This window comes from Lycorma delicatula, chromosome 5 (genome assembly GCF_047948215.1).
Source record: "Lycorma delicatula isolate Av1 chromosome 5, ASM4794821v1, whole genome shotgun sequence".
NCBI lineage: Eukaryota > Metazoa > Arthropoda > Insecta > Hemiptera > Fulgoridae > Lycorma > Lycorma delicatula.
Genome location: NC_134459.1, coordinates 93,876,761 through 93,890,390, shown reverse-complemented (window position 1 = coordinate 93,890,390; position 13,630 = coordinate 93,876,761). Strand labels below are relative to the sequence as shown.

At 33.5% G+C, this 13,630-nt stretch overlaps 1 protein-coding gene across 1 annotated transcript in view; it reads right to left on the bottom strand.

Moving 5' to 3' along the window:
• The window catches only part of LOC142324630 (radial spoke head protein 6 homolog A-like), a 38,836-nt gene extending 25,906 nt beyond the window's left edge, over positions 1-12,930 (bottom strand). The window contains exons 1-5 of the mRNA XM_075365478.1: positions 12,899-12,930; positions 11,856-12,045; positions 8,658-8,882; positions 5,587-5,821; positions 1,874-1,977 (exon numbers count right to left, since the gene is read on the bottom strand). Of these exons, the coding sequence (XP_075221593.1) occupies positions 1,874-1,977; positions 5,587-5,821; positions 8,658-8,882; positions 11,856-12,045; positions 12,899-12,930 (786 nt within the window). The remainder of the gene's footprint in view (positions 1-1,873; positions 1,978-5,586; positions 5,822-8,657; positions 8,883-11,855; positions 12,046-12,898) is intronic.
• Positions 12,931-13,630: the final 700 nt, after the last annotated feature.

Sequence of the window (13,630 nt, the reverse complement as noted above, 5' to 3'; positions counted from 1 at the left end):
GCACTAGCTTTGGCAGATCTCACCAGTTAAATCAAATATCTAGATACCCAGGTGGTTTATTAACACATTCATGAGCTTTCATTGGTTTCAAAGCACTGGCAAGCACAGTTAAATCTTCTTGAATGGCTTAATTAAGTTTTCATTAGTAGCAAATAATTTTAGTCCTTTGCCCTTTGTTCTGAAAACATGTGTCTCACTTTAAATTTTGGATACCACTGCCATTCATAGAAATGTCACTCATAACAGTATTACTTTAAATATAACACAATCATCAATAGATGCTATGTGCAGCAAAACTAACAAGTCAATGTTTTATTGACTACTGCTTTTCAAGTACTGAACTAAACGGATGCCAGACAGGAGTTTATTTTCAACAACCATTTGGAAGTCACTTTTACCCTCATAGATTAGTTTTTATTCTTTATTGCAGTTCCTGTATTACTTAAAATTTTTGCTAGTAGTCAATTATACTGGCAATTAAGACAGTATTTTATATAAATATGTTATTTGTACCTTTACATAGGAAGGAACACACCCATCAAATTAGTAATATAAATTTTAATAAAAGTAATTTAAAAAACTTTTTCATTTACTTATTCTTACTTGCCCATTTCTATTATGCAAAAATTTATTCATAGATATTTTTGAACATAAAATTTAAGTTAACTCCACATTTTTTAATTATGATTTCTTTTATCTATTGCATCCTAGACAACTAAGATAATCTCTATCTAAGAAAATTTAATGAACATACAAGTATACTGTTTCTCAAAGTATGAGTAGACAGATTAAAGTAAATAAAATACTAATTACTTTTTCATTAAATAATAATTTTTTTTCATTAAACATTATTAACATTTAAATATAATTTGATTACATTTTTCACCAAACTATACCTTTTATTCAAAAACATTTTAATTAATTTCAATGACTTTAAAATTCAAACAACAGTTACAAAAACAAAAAGGGAAAAGATTGTTATGATAAAGTATAACTTTTTATACTTTTATTATAAAATTATCTATTAAGATAATATTAATAGAATAAATTTTTTGTGATTATATAATAAATCTTATCAAATTTACTCACACAGAAATATTATATAATTAAATATTATATAATCTCCATAGCTGAATGTTAGCATTCAAGTTCTAAAGTTTTAAAAACAATTTTTTTAAATATTATAATCTTTATTATAAAAACTGTTGAAAGCAGTAAACAACAAAGATGTTATAAACTGAAAACCTATAAAACACAGTCAACAGATTCAAGGAAAAAAAATTAATAAAATCTAAAAACGTTGCTGCTTTTATTAAAGACCAATTAATTGTTATACCAAAACAATTTTCTAATTATGCAAAAAAAAAAAAAAGATGAACTAAAAAGAAAAATAATATACTTGAAATGTATGAATTCATGGCATTCTCAATAAAGCATTTTTTATAGAAACAAGAGTAAAAAAATATGTCATCAAGAGTAGAAATATAATTGTCTGCAATATGAAATCACTTTAAAATTTCAAAAACTACGATAATAACTTAGAGAACATCTAGAACAATCTAAGAAGAATATTGAAAATAATGCCTAATTCAATGGTTCAACAGAAAATAGATTGCATTTATATTTTTGTAGCCTGATACAGAAAAATTTCATCTATAAACTGGGATATCTTTTTGTCAACATATTGAGTGAAAATGTTATGTCAAGAATCACATGTGAGTTAACTTTCCCACCACTGAAGATATATTTCATCCATTAGGACAGCACTTTTAGTTTGCGTTAAATTTTATTTTTTAAAAGTCATGTTAATAAATTAATTATCCCATAAAACTTTTAATGTGAAATTATTTATTCGTGTATGACTATTATTTACCTCTAGTCTTTTATTCAATTCTTCATCAGTTAATTCACACTCAGCAATTAGATAGTCATATCTGGTGCCAAAGATTTTGCCCCAAAATCTATAAACAAAAAATTCTATAATAAAAAGTAAAATAAATAATATAAAAAAATAATAGGATTAAAAAATAATGTAAATGCATGAAAAAATATTAATATGCATATCAAAATGTACCATTAATAGTTTAAACAAAAGTGTAAAAAAATTTAGGAAAAAATCTGAGTGGACACCACATGATTTCCTTGTACACCTATTAAAGTACATATACACATCTTTTTAGAATGAAAAGTACAACAAATTTTATTTCATTAATAACTTGTGATATTTTTTCATATATTTTTTTTATTGTTATTGAATTATTATTTATCGTATTTATTTTTTTACAATCCGAGGTTAATAATTATTAATAAATCAATAATATTTAAATTAAAAAAAAGTTAAAAAAAGCTAAAAGAAAAAGGCGAGACGTCTGATTCGAACCGATGTGCCTTCGCCTTGTAAAATCCAAATATTTCATTAATTAAAATTTCATTTGGCTTTAACTCTGGAACCAATGAAAATAAGTACTTCTTATGATATATCGTTGAAAATCTCTCAATGAGGGCTTTTTACTGCAGTTAAGAGAAAGTCCAAAATCCGAATTTTTTTTAATTTTGTTTTTTTTGGACACTTTTAATTCAGTCGATTGCAATCCAAAGGGGAGGTGCACAACTAGATGCTATAGCAGTCCTAAATCCAAAATTTCAACTTCCTACGGCCAATCATTTTTGAGTTATGCGGGATACATACGTATACGTACGTACAGACGTCACGCCGAAACTAGTCAAAATGGATTCAGGTATGGTCAAAATGGATATTTCTGTTGAAATCTCAAAACCGAAATTTATCACGATCGCAATACTTTCTTTACTTCGTACAAGGAAGTAAAAATGTGGTACTATACAGAAATTGTTTCTCAACATTTCATCAAAATACTAAATTTTATATAGTACTTAACTCTAGCAGGAATATAATTTTACTGCAATAAGTATAAATTTTACTGTAATAAGTATAAAAATTAAGTTTTGCCTGTACACAGTTCAAAAAATCCTTTGCATTCCATAAATCTGCATTTGATACAGATCTGAACTAAATTTAATCCATGACCTCAGTTTGTGCTTATCTGATAGTATATTCGTGTCATGCAAGAAAGGTCAAACAGATTTCAGTTACAGATGCAGGATTCATCTACTATCTATTACTATCTACTTACTATTACTAGACTACCAAAATTTTAAAACATTCACAAGAGGACCAGTCATTCTGCTTGATGAAGACAATTGGTATTTTTTTAAAGATTCATTGAAAAAAGTTATAACAACAAACTATAAAAAAGAGAATTTCTCATGATAAGGAATAAAAGTTGCATACACTTTATGCCATTTTTTTTTTTTTTTAGGCGTAAAACGCTTCGGGGTGATTATCAATTATATCGCAATTTTTCTCAAATTTGCGACAAATTCTACAATTTTTCTCAAATTTTCGAGAAATTCTATGATTTTTCTCCAATATTTAAGAAAAATTGAAGAATTTGTCGCAAATTTGAGAAAAACGGAAAAATTTATAGCAAATTTGAGAAATATTGAAGAATGAATATCTTACATATCTGAGAAAAATTGATGAATTTCTCACAAGTTCGAGAATTTCTCTCAAATTTTCTTTTCACCATTCTTGGGGCTCACCATCATGTTCATCCATCCCGAGGCAGTATAGTTGATCGACTGAGGCAGAACTAATATCTCTGCTTATTGAATGATGCGTCGTACACATTTGTATCATCTTTATCTGGTACATCTTTGTACATCGATCTGTCCCTATGTTCAGCAACCTTATTATTCCTACGTCTTTCCTGGAGCGTTTCCAAAAATTTCTTTGGAAGCGACCATAGACCGGTTGTAATCTCAGTTTGTAATAGCGATTTGCCTAAGAGCCAGCCAAGCAGTTAGTTCGGAAAGCGTGCTGGATCGGGTACAAGGATTCTTTTGATCGGTATGACAAAAGCGGTAGCGCGATCCACCGACTTGCCAGGTTTACATATGAGATTCTCGATAGCGCCAATGAACTTTTCTTTAAGATCTGTGAAGCCAAGGCGGCCTGCTGTTCCTTGGTGGGATGAGGACTGCAGGCGCGCACTAAGGGATCGGTGTAGGGCTTTACATAACTTTAATGGAAGACCGATGATTGAATTGCTCTGCGCCTCCCGCAACGCGAGGGCTGTTTGCCTTCGAGTATTAGGTGTGCTAAACGGAGAGTTTGACATGCAATGGCGGCGAGTAGGTTGTGTTTCTGTTGGCTCCTACGATACACATTCTATTAGTGGTATGTATATCGTTACTGGTAGGTTTTTGGTTTTTGTGTGTTAGGTAAGGGTTGGCTTTCATTTTGGTATCAATTTTAGAAAACTGTTTTATATTATTTGTTCTATTTTTTTATTTTTGGATTTGGTTACTTGAGTAGTCTTTGGCTATCTAGGTTTTTTGCTGGGTGGTGATTTATTTATTTAAGTCACCTGCCTGGAGAGTATTTAATGTGGTTTTTCTTTGGTATATTTGGTGTTATTTATAATTATTTTTGTTCTTTATTTTGAGTTTTTTTTTTAATTTTGAGTATAGTTATCTATATTATGAGGATAGTTTCTATATTAGTTGTTTATATTAGCAACAGCCATATTGGTTGTTCTGATTGGCTCTTGTGTTTGGTTGGCTTGTTGTGTCGTAAGCAACTATTTGTTTACTTTGTTAATCTAATTTTATCTTGTGTTGCGTTAATTATTAGCTGGTTTTCATTTTTATGTTGTGTTTAGAATATACATTGTTTTTTGTTACTGGAAATTTTTATTTACTTTGCGCTTTGAGTTGACCCATAAACATGAGCAGTCTGGAAGACTCTTGTAGAAAACGCATTTCTTGATGGAAAGCGGCTGAAGCAGAAAGGTTGCAAAGGGAGAGAGAGAAAAGGGAGTGTTTGGAAATGATTGCTTAGCAGAAACTGCAAAGGGAGAAGGAGGCTCAGCAGAAATTGCTGAAGGAAGCTTGTCTGAGAATGGGTATAGAGGCTGCGGAAAAGAGTAGTGACGCTTCTGATTATGGTGACACTGTCAGTGCGGCAAATGTGTCACCCTGGATGCGTAAGGGTAGGAAGATAGAAGTTGCTGAAGCAACTGAGGCAGTTGTTCAGAAGAAAGGGGTAAGACAAGAAAAGGAAATGGAGGATTCTGATTCGGGGTCAGATACTAGATTCATGGAAGAACTATTTGTTCTTACCACATGACAGGTGAAGGAGATCTTACCGCCTTTGAAGGCTAAGAAGGCTGAGGCTGCCATTCTGAAGAGGTTAGAAGCATTATTAACTTCTACCAACTTGGTTTCTAATGATGTTATGACTGAGTTGATTGATATGATCAACGATTTTGTACTGAGGTACAGGAATATTTTAGGATTACAAGAAATGCCAGAGAGAAAAGTACCAATTACATTCTGTCTCGGCTGTGTAAGCTGCCGAACCCACTGAACTATATAGTTCCACCTAAATTTATTTTTTACAATTTTGAAAATAATATTTTAAGTAATACCATATTGTATAATGATCAGAAATAAAATTAATCCTAAACATTAACAAAAAAAAAAAATTAATTACAAACCGTGTACTTTTAACTGGAGCTGTCTGAGAAAGTTTACGAATTGCAACATTGATAGAAAAACATTCATCATTTGATAAACATACTCCTGCTTCCTTGAAGAAATTCATTTGTTCCAAAAATCCCATTTTTCTGTTAGAAGCAGGAGCTTCATCACCTTCCTCACCAGGTGGTGATTTTTCAATTGGTACTCCTTCTTCTTCTTCTTCTTCTTCTACTTTTTCTTTCACATTATTGCTAATAGACTGGAACACCAAATATTTTTTTAGAGACTAGCATTAACTACCTTAAAGATAAATAATAACAAATAATAATCCCTCATATGCCTATTTTGCTTTGTTATATTTACTAATACAATACAATTATGATGATAATGTTCAAGAATTAATTTAAAGAAAAAAATTGCAGTTGTAGATAATATATCTGATTCAAATAATTTAAATATGCAGACTGAAGAGATGGATGACAATAATTTTTGTAAATTAATTAATAATTTAAATGTAGAAGTATCAAATGGTAGAAAGAAAAAAGGCAGAAAACTTAAATGTAATCAGACTCCTCAAAAAGAAAATAAGTTTAAGATATCAAAGATTTAAGATAAAGATGAAAGATATATATATTTCTTCACAGGAGAAGAAAGTATGTTCTGATGAGTTTATATATCCGCAATATATACAATTGTTAAATTCTCTTCTTTTAAACCTTTGTAGATATTCTTCGAATCCCCCATGGCCAGAGAGGAACTGGGAGGTGTAATATCCCATCTCCCCGTGTCAGGGATATGGTACATTACCTACCTACTAGTATATCAGAACCTGAATGGTGGCATTTTACAATGATGCTATGATGCAAAACTACTTGATGCAAAACTTTGCTATGATAAGGTAGTGCATCATTGAAATAAAACATGGGCGCAGTGTGGGAATCAACCTTTTTGTCCAGTTGCTCGTTTGGGCAGTGTCCCACATAGCCTGCCATTGCTGCACTAGTATGTCTGTCGCATCTTGCCGACTCATTCCCTCATAGATGCATAAGCATTTCCTCACCTGGATCGGCGGGAATCCGCGAGGACTCCCGGCGCTATAGTGGACACCGTTCTATACGCGGATGTAATCTTAAGATTCATTCTCCTTTGCAGCGCATTTAGCTTTTTCTTGTTCCGCTGAGTATCGAAAGCCGCATGCCACACTGATATGGCAAACAACATTATGGAAATCGCGGCGGCCGTAATCAATTTTCGTTGGGATGCTTTAGAGACCCATTTGTGCCCATCAGCCTACTAAAATTATTTATTGCTTTTCAGCCTTCGTCGTAATCTCTTCGATGAGCTGCTTGCTATATTTCCACGACTGCTGCAACCACATACCATAGTATTTCACATGCGAGGTCATCTCAACAATATGTTCGTCTACACGTACACGGATGGTTCTGATTCTCTTTCTGCCCACTATTGCTAGGACCTGAGTTTTCTTTGGTTGAAGTCCTCGATTTAGAAGCCATGCGTTCGGCAGCTCAATCGCCCTGTTAGCTTTCTCCTCCAACTCTTCTTCGGACCGATCTGACACTAAGAGTGCCAGGTCGTCCGCGTACGCAATTGGAGTCACGCCCAGTGGATATCATAAATTCAAGATGCCGTCGAACGAAATGTTCCAGAGGAGGGGGCCTAAAACAGAGTCCTGCGGCACGCCCCCTCCCCGCATTTGGAACCTATATTCTCAGTCTTCAGCCTCAATCATCAATTCTCTTGCGCACAAATCGCAAATAACCGCCCGTAAGTAGGCACTGATATTTCTCTTCTCCAATTCATCGACCACCACAGCCTATGGGAGACTGTTAAACACATTGCAGAGATCCAGGAGGGTCATTAATGGAATTTGTCTGGTCCTCCAGGTGCTTGCTCTGCATCCATCCGCCGACGACACCACTCTTCTTAAAGCATCTACGGTCGACCTTCTTTTCTGAAATCCATATTGTGATCGAGATAGGCCTCCGGTTGCTACAATCTCCTCCTGTATGCAATCCGTCAAAAATCTCTCGTACAGTTTGCCAATCGTTGGTAGAAGACAAATCGGTCGATATGCTACTGCCATGTTATTCGCATTTGGTTTAGTAGTTAACACCAATCTACCGAACTTCCAAGATGTGAGGAAGGTTCCCCTTTTCAAAGCCTCATTCAGTACTTCTAAGACCGTCCACGTTAATTTCTTGGTCAGCTCTTTCAGTAATATGCCTGGTACCCCGTCTGGGCCTGGGCTCGTTTTTGGGTTGATGTGGGTAATCACCCATTGTAATGCATCTATGGAGAATATTCTCTTGGCAAAATCTGATTTAACCACACGGTCGCCTTCTCTAGTAATATAATGTTTTGTAATCGCTTGTTCGATCTGGTCCCGAGTAAGCGAGGGGAGGGGCGCACCGAACCTCTTCATAACAATCCGATACGCCCTCCCTCATACATCGTCCTCTAACTCTGCAACCAGTCTCTTCCATACGGCCTCGATACGGCACGAATGTCATCCAACTTTAATTCTTGACTTATTCGTTAAAAGTTTGGCGTGTCTCGTTAGTAGTAGAACTGTTGCCTTCTGGGTATTCCCGAAAGCGAGCTTCATAGCGGCTTATTCTTCTTATGTGTCTTATTCTTATCTTTTATACGTCTTATTCTTAATATGTTCTTATGTCTTATCTCTTGCGTTATCATTTGGTATGTAAAATAAGAGTCTTCCGTTGTCAGCGCTACGAACTCTGCATAAGGATTTTTTAAGATTTCTGACCAAATCTTCGCTTTTCTCTTCGACCATGATCACGTAGGTAGTGAAATTATCAGGGCTCTCACCTTCCGGGTAAAATATATCTGTACTTCTTGTATCTCTTAAAACTATGCCACATGGCATCTTCGTTCCCGCATCTAGTCTCTTCGATATTCCAGGGCAGCTTTTCTTATTGATTTGCCGAATAAACCATATGCCCAGTGCTCTTGTGACAAAAGGAATGCCCAGGCACCTTCTACCTCTTCAGCCGAGAAGCCATAGTCAACGTTTCGCGTTTAAATAAATCTTTTGGCCATCGTACGTTCATAACCTCTTCCAAGTCGCCCATATCTCTTGTCTCTAGCGCTCTTTTTATTTTGTCACTTATCTCATTTCTCGTCAGCCTTCGTTTATCACCAGAATTTTGTCCGGCTTTCTCCTGGTTAAGCAATGGATTTGGAAATACGTACAATGTGTACATTGTGGCCTCCATATCTTTGGCGTATTCAAGCACTCGGTATGTACAGTTCTTAATTTCACGCTTGGTGTTTGTATTCTGTTGAATATATGCAATTAATTTCTCAATTTAATGCATAAGATGGTCCATGTCTGTACCATCTGAAAGATCTCCATCGCTGCTGTCGTCGATGACGTTGATTTTCCTCTTAGGTACACTGGCCTCGGTCGTCTCCATCTTGTCGTAATCATCGTCTCCGTTGCCTTTGGTGTTTTTCAACTTTTCACCGAAGATGGTCCTAGAGCCGCAGCAGTGCTTCTTCTTGATTTTCTTTGAATATCTCCGCATACTGGTGAGCGGGTCGGACTCCTCGTCGTCTTAGACGGTTAATCAGCCATATCTCAACAACGGGTTACTCAAATTTACAAGTGACCACAGATCCTTGTTCACGGATGAAAACCACTCGAAATCGACACCCCACTCGGCGATTTTCAGGTGGCCGTGGCAGGGGGGAGGGGTGGATTTTTTTGGGAGTTTTGAAGGGAGGTGATTTGTATGTTGCCAAAAATAGGGTCAGAAATTTTCGGGGGCCATTTTGGTTCAGGGGTTGGATAGATCAGGAATGGTATGAAATGCCTAGAAACGGTAGGATTTCGCCTGACAAGGATTTTTTTTGGGGAGGGTATTTTTTGGGGTCAACTGCACACCTTTTTAAGGTCTACCTCTCACCTGTGACATTCCAAAATAGAAGACGAATATAGAAGCTGTACGTCAGTGCTACACTAGATCTCCTTGTTGTGAGATAAGGTACTAATGACACAATATACCCACTTAGCCACTAGTTTATTTGGAGTATTTTTTGGGGTAAGAGTGCAATTTTGCAAAAAATAAAAACAAAAAAAAATTATTTGTTAATTGCTAACAAATGTGCCTAAGAAAACAAGACCTAATTAGTCGAAATCTCGAGATCTTGCTCCACAGCCTCACCCCCTTGACCTTTTAAGTTAAAAAATTTAAATAAGGTGATTTAGGGTGTGACATCTAACACCGAACACACACACACACACACACACACACACATTACGTAGAACATCTGGAATATTTCCAACTGGTTTTTTGGGTTCCTTAGGTGTCAAAATGTAAAGATCCAGTGAAAACTGCATATACCGATTGCATATACCAGTGAAAACTGCAAATATGGACCGATTACCATACTTTCCCTTCTATAGCTAAAGCATGCTATAGCGCTAGGCAGGAAAGTAAGATTTCTTCACTTTTCTGTTTGAAATTTACAATGCACAAACTTCATTTTTAACCACATTTGTCACAAGAAGAACTAGCAAAATATCAAGACAAATATAATTTTTATATATTTTTAGAAAAATTAGAAAGTAGATTAAAAAGTACAACAAATTTTTATTTCAGAACATTTGTTTTTACCTAGTGACTAATTTCTCATGTATCAAATTACAGCAAAAACTTTTTATGGCTAAAAACTATGCCTTTGTAATGAGAAATTACAGAGTGAGACAACTAATGAAAATAAACTATAGCATTCCTTTGAATTTTCTAAGCACTAGCGAGTTATAAATTCTATTGTTAATTATAAAATTAATCTATACAAAAAGAAAATCAATTGGCTGCTAACAAAAGAAATTGTCGTTACACAAGGTAACCTGTACCACATTACACTGTGATAAGAATATTCTAATAATGTCAAGTGTCAAACCATTAATATAAAGAAAACATAATGCAAGATTACAGAAAAGCACTTTTTTTTACATCCAGTTTGATAACCTTGGCCTGGTGGTAAGCTAATATCAGCTCCTAAGCTGACAATATAGAATCTGTATGCAAAACAATTTTATCATTTTTTTGCTTCAAGAATGCAGTTGATGATTTGCAAGTGTTTAATACACTTTTTGATTTTGAAGTTGAAGAGCAACAAATACGTGTGCTTAACATATTTTTCACTGAATCAAGCAATAGCAAGTTCCTGAATATAATGTTATATATATATTAATGTTATTTGTATTGTTATATATGTTTTTATTTTACAATGAACTAGTTAAAACTGATTCTATATGATATAAAAAAAAAATTTGAAAATGTTCAATCTGTATAATTTGCTAAATTATTACACTAATCAAAAAAATTTTGGTTAGTGATGTCTTTTTTGATTGTGTACAATTAATAACCATAATATGCAACAAAAACCCAAACCTGCTGGTTTCCAATAATTTTAAATGCTACTTTTCTAATAATTCAACAAGAAATCAAGCCATGAAAAAGTCTCCCGAGCCTTACTAACCTAACACCTTAAAAAAACAATTTTGGAAAAAATAAATTATCACTAAAATTATCTAACAATGAAAAATGTTGCGTAAAATTGTGGGTGGAATTTTTTATTTAATGGTTTATTTGAGCTCATTTTCTAAGAATGAGATGACTGTGGGTTGGTTCCTTGCTCAACACTATCAAGTTAAACCATGTTTTCAAAAACTTTTCAAAAGACTAAACTCCCAGTCTCAGAATGAATTCTCCATGTATCTTTCCTTATACAATGTGTTGCTCTTCTTCCACTATGCTGTCAGTACAAAGAGTTACTATTCTTATTTACAGCAAAATACAGCATGATTACAATACTAACATTAGCAATAATACTATGAATTTAGGATCTGGCATGTACATCCAAATTGTACGGCAAGTGTCTGAACTACCCTGTTTCTCCCCCAATTTTGCAATTGCTAGGTAGCAGTCAGCACTTTCAATAGCAAATTCAGAGGGGCAGCCTTCCCAAAATGTTTCTAACCTTATTATAGATCATGTAAATAAATACTACAACAGAAAAAAGACAAAAGACTACAATAAACATGCAGTCTGATCAAATTCCAATTCTGATTACTTGGATTAAGATTCCACTTTTCATAGAATCGGCTTAAGGGTATTTTATTAGATTCACAATTTAAGGGTTATGGCAAAAATATATAATTATAGCCTCTAGACTACATTAAAAATTAGTCCTAAATTTATTAAATTATAATTTAGTAAGGAGATGAGGCATTTTTTTACCTTAAGCAAATCAATTTGTTTTTTAACATAATTCAAGTTAATTGGTGGAAGATAAACATCTCTCAAATGCTCATTCACAGTAGCAAAACGTTCTTCTTTTAAACGTCGACTGTACTGTTCAAAATAATCAATTACATTTGTTGGTCGTTCTTCAATTATCTTTTTTAATAGTTCACTTAGATGAGTCCACCTAAAAAATACAATGAAGATGGTGTTAAAACTAGTAAACCACCAAACTCATAACTTAACTTATTGGTGTGACAAAAATGCATCATACATGAACAAATTACATACATCTAACTCTGAAGAAATGGAAAACTCTCTTAACCTTATACCATTTATTGTATGTAAAAAGGATATTTTGAATTTTATTACTCATAAAAATTCCATAATCTTAAAAGTTTGGTTCACACTTATTAAATCATACCTTGATTACCTTCCTTATTCAATACATCATTTTCATTTACTAAAATCAGGGAATTCACCTAATTTGATGCTAAATTAGTTTTATTTTAATGCATGTGAGCATAATTAACAAATATAATCAAGGAGACCTGTGCAAAAATTTCACATATTGCCTCAGTTAGAGTAAACTTCCAAGTTTGATATGACACATGGGTTAAAAATTTTATAAAAAATAGATAAAAATCATATTAACTGCAGTAATAATTTATTTCTAAGAGAGGAAAAGTAAGGAGAGTGATTGAAAAGTTTCAGTAACAAATTGTACAGAACAATAGATAAGATGAAAAACATAGTTGCTAAAAAATATCTTGGTGTATAACGTTAATAGAGTGAATGTATCATGTAACAACATTTGTTCTGAATTTTCTATAATGGTTACTTTTATATGTTGAAATGACTTAGCTCTAGAAAAAGTAACATACAACTGGCCATTGCAGTGACATGACATACACCAACCACTGATGGCGATTGAATGCATCAATGGCCCAGTAAAAAAAAATTGAATTTTAACTCATTTTTTACACTTTCAACATTTTTTCACTTTCTTTTTTTTCATCTTAAATCTGTTTGATGCACACCTGGGAGATGATTCCCTACACAGCAAAACCATATTTATAGATAGGGGTTTGTATTGATAGCATCTTATAAATGGTGCACAACTATTGTCTTTTTTTAGCCTAAAATACATAAAGACAACACCTTAGCATCAATCATGAAAATATTATGAGAGTCATTACAAAACAGGTGAGAAAAGAAGCCTTGCTTCTCAAAGGTGGAATAAATATGACCTTTGGGTTGGAATGTTTAAATAAGTTGAAATAAAATACAGACAAAAACCATATTTTGTTTTATTAGCATTTGTTCTGTGGAACAAACAATAAAAATGGAACTTTGGGTTTTTTACAGTGCCACAGTCCATATAGCATTTATTTTGTTAAAAAGTATATGAAATAGACTAGGTTATTAATTAACTTTCATATCTCTACAAATTAAACAATGTATGCAATTTAATATTTTAATGGCACAATGATAAAATTGTAAACTGCACTCCTAATAACATCAAGATTCTGCGACACCTGGCTGGGAAGATCCTAAAAGTTGATGTGGAGTAAGGATAAAACATCAACAGCTAAAGTAACATTTACTGAATTGGTTTCTCTAGATCATCAAATTTAAACAGCTATGGATATATTTTCCCAGCCTACTGCTTGAATTTGTTGAAAAGAGTATAAAAAATATTCAAGGATGGTGATGCACTTAACAGATAAAACAAAAACATTACCTATCAAGCCATTGTTGTAGACTTTTAA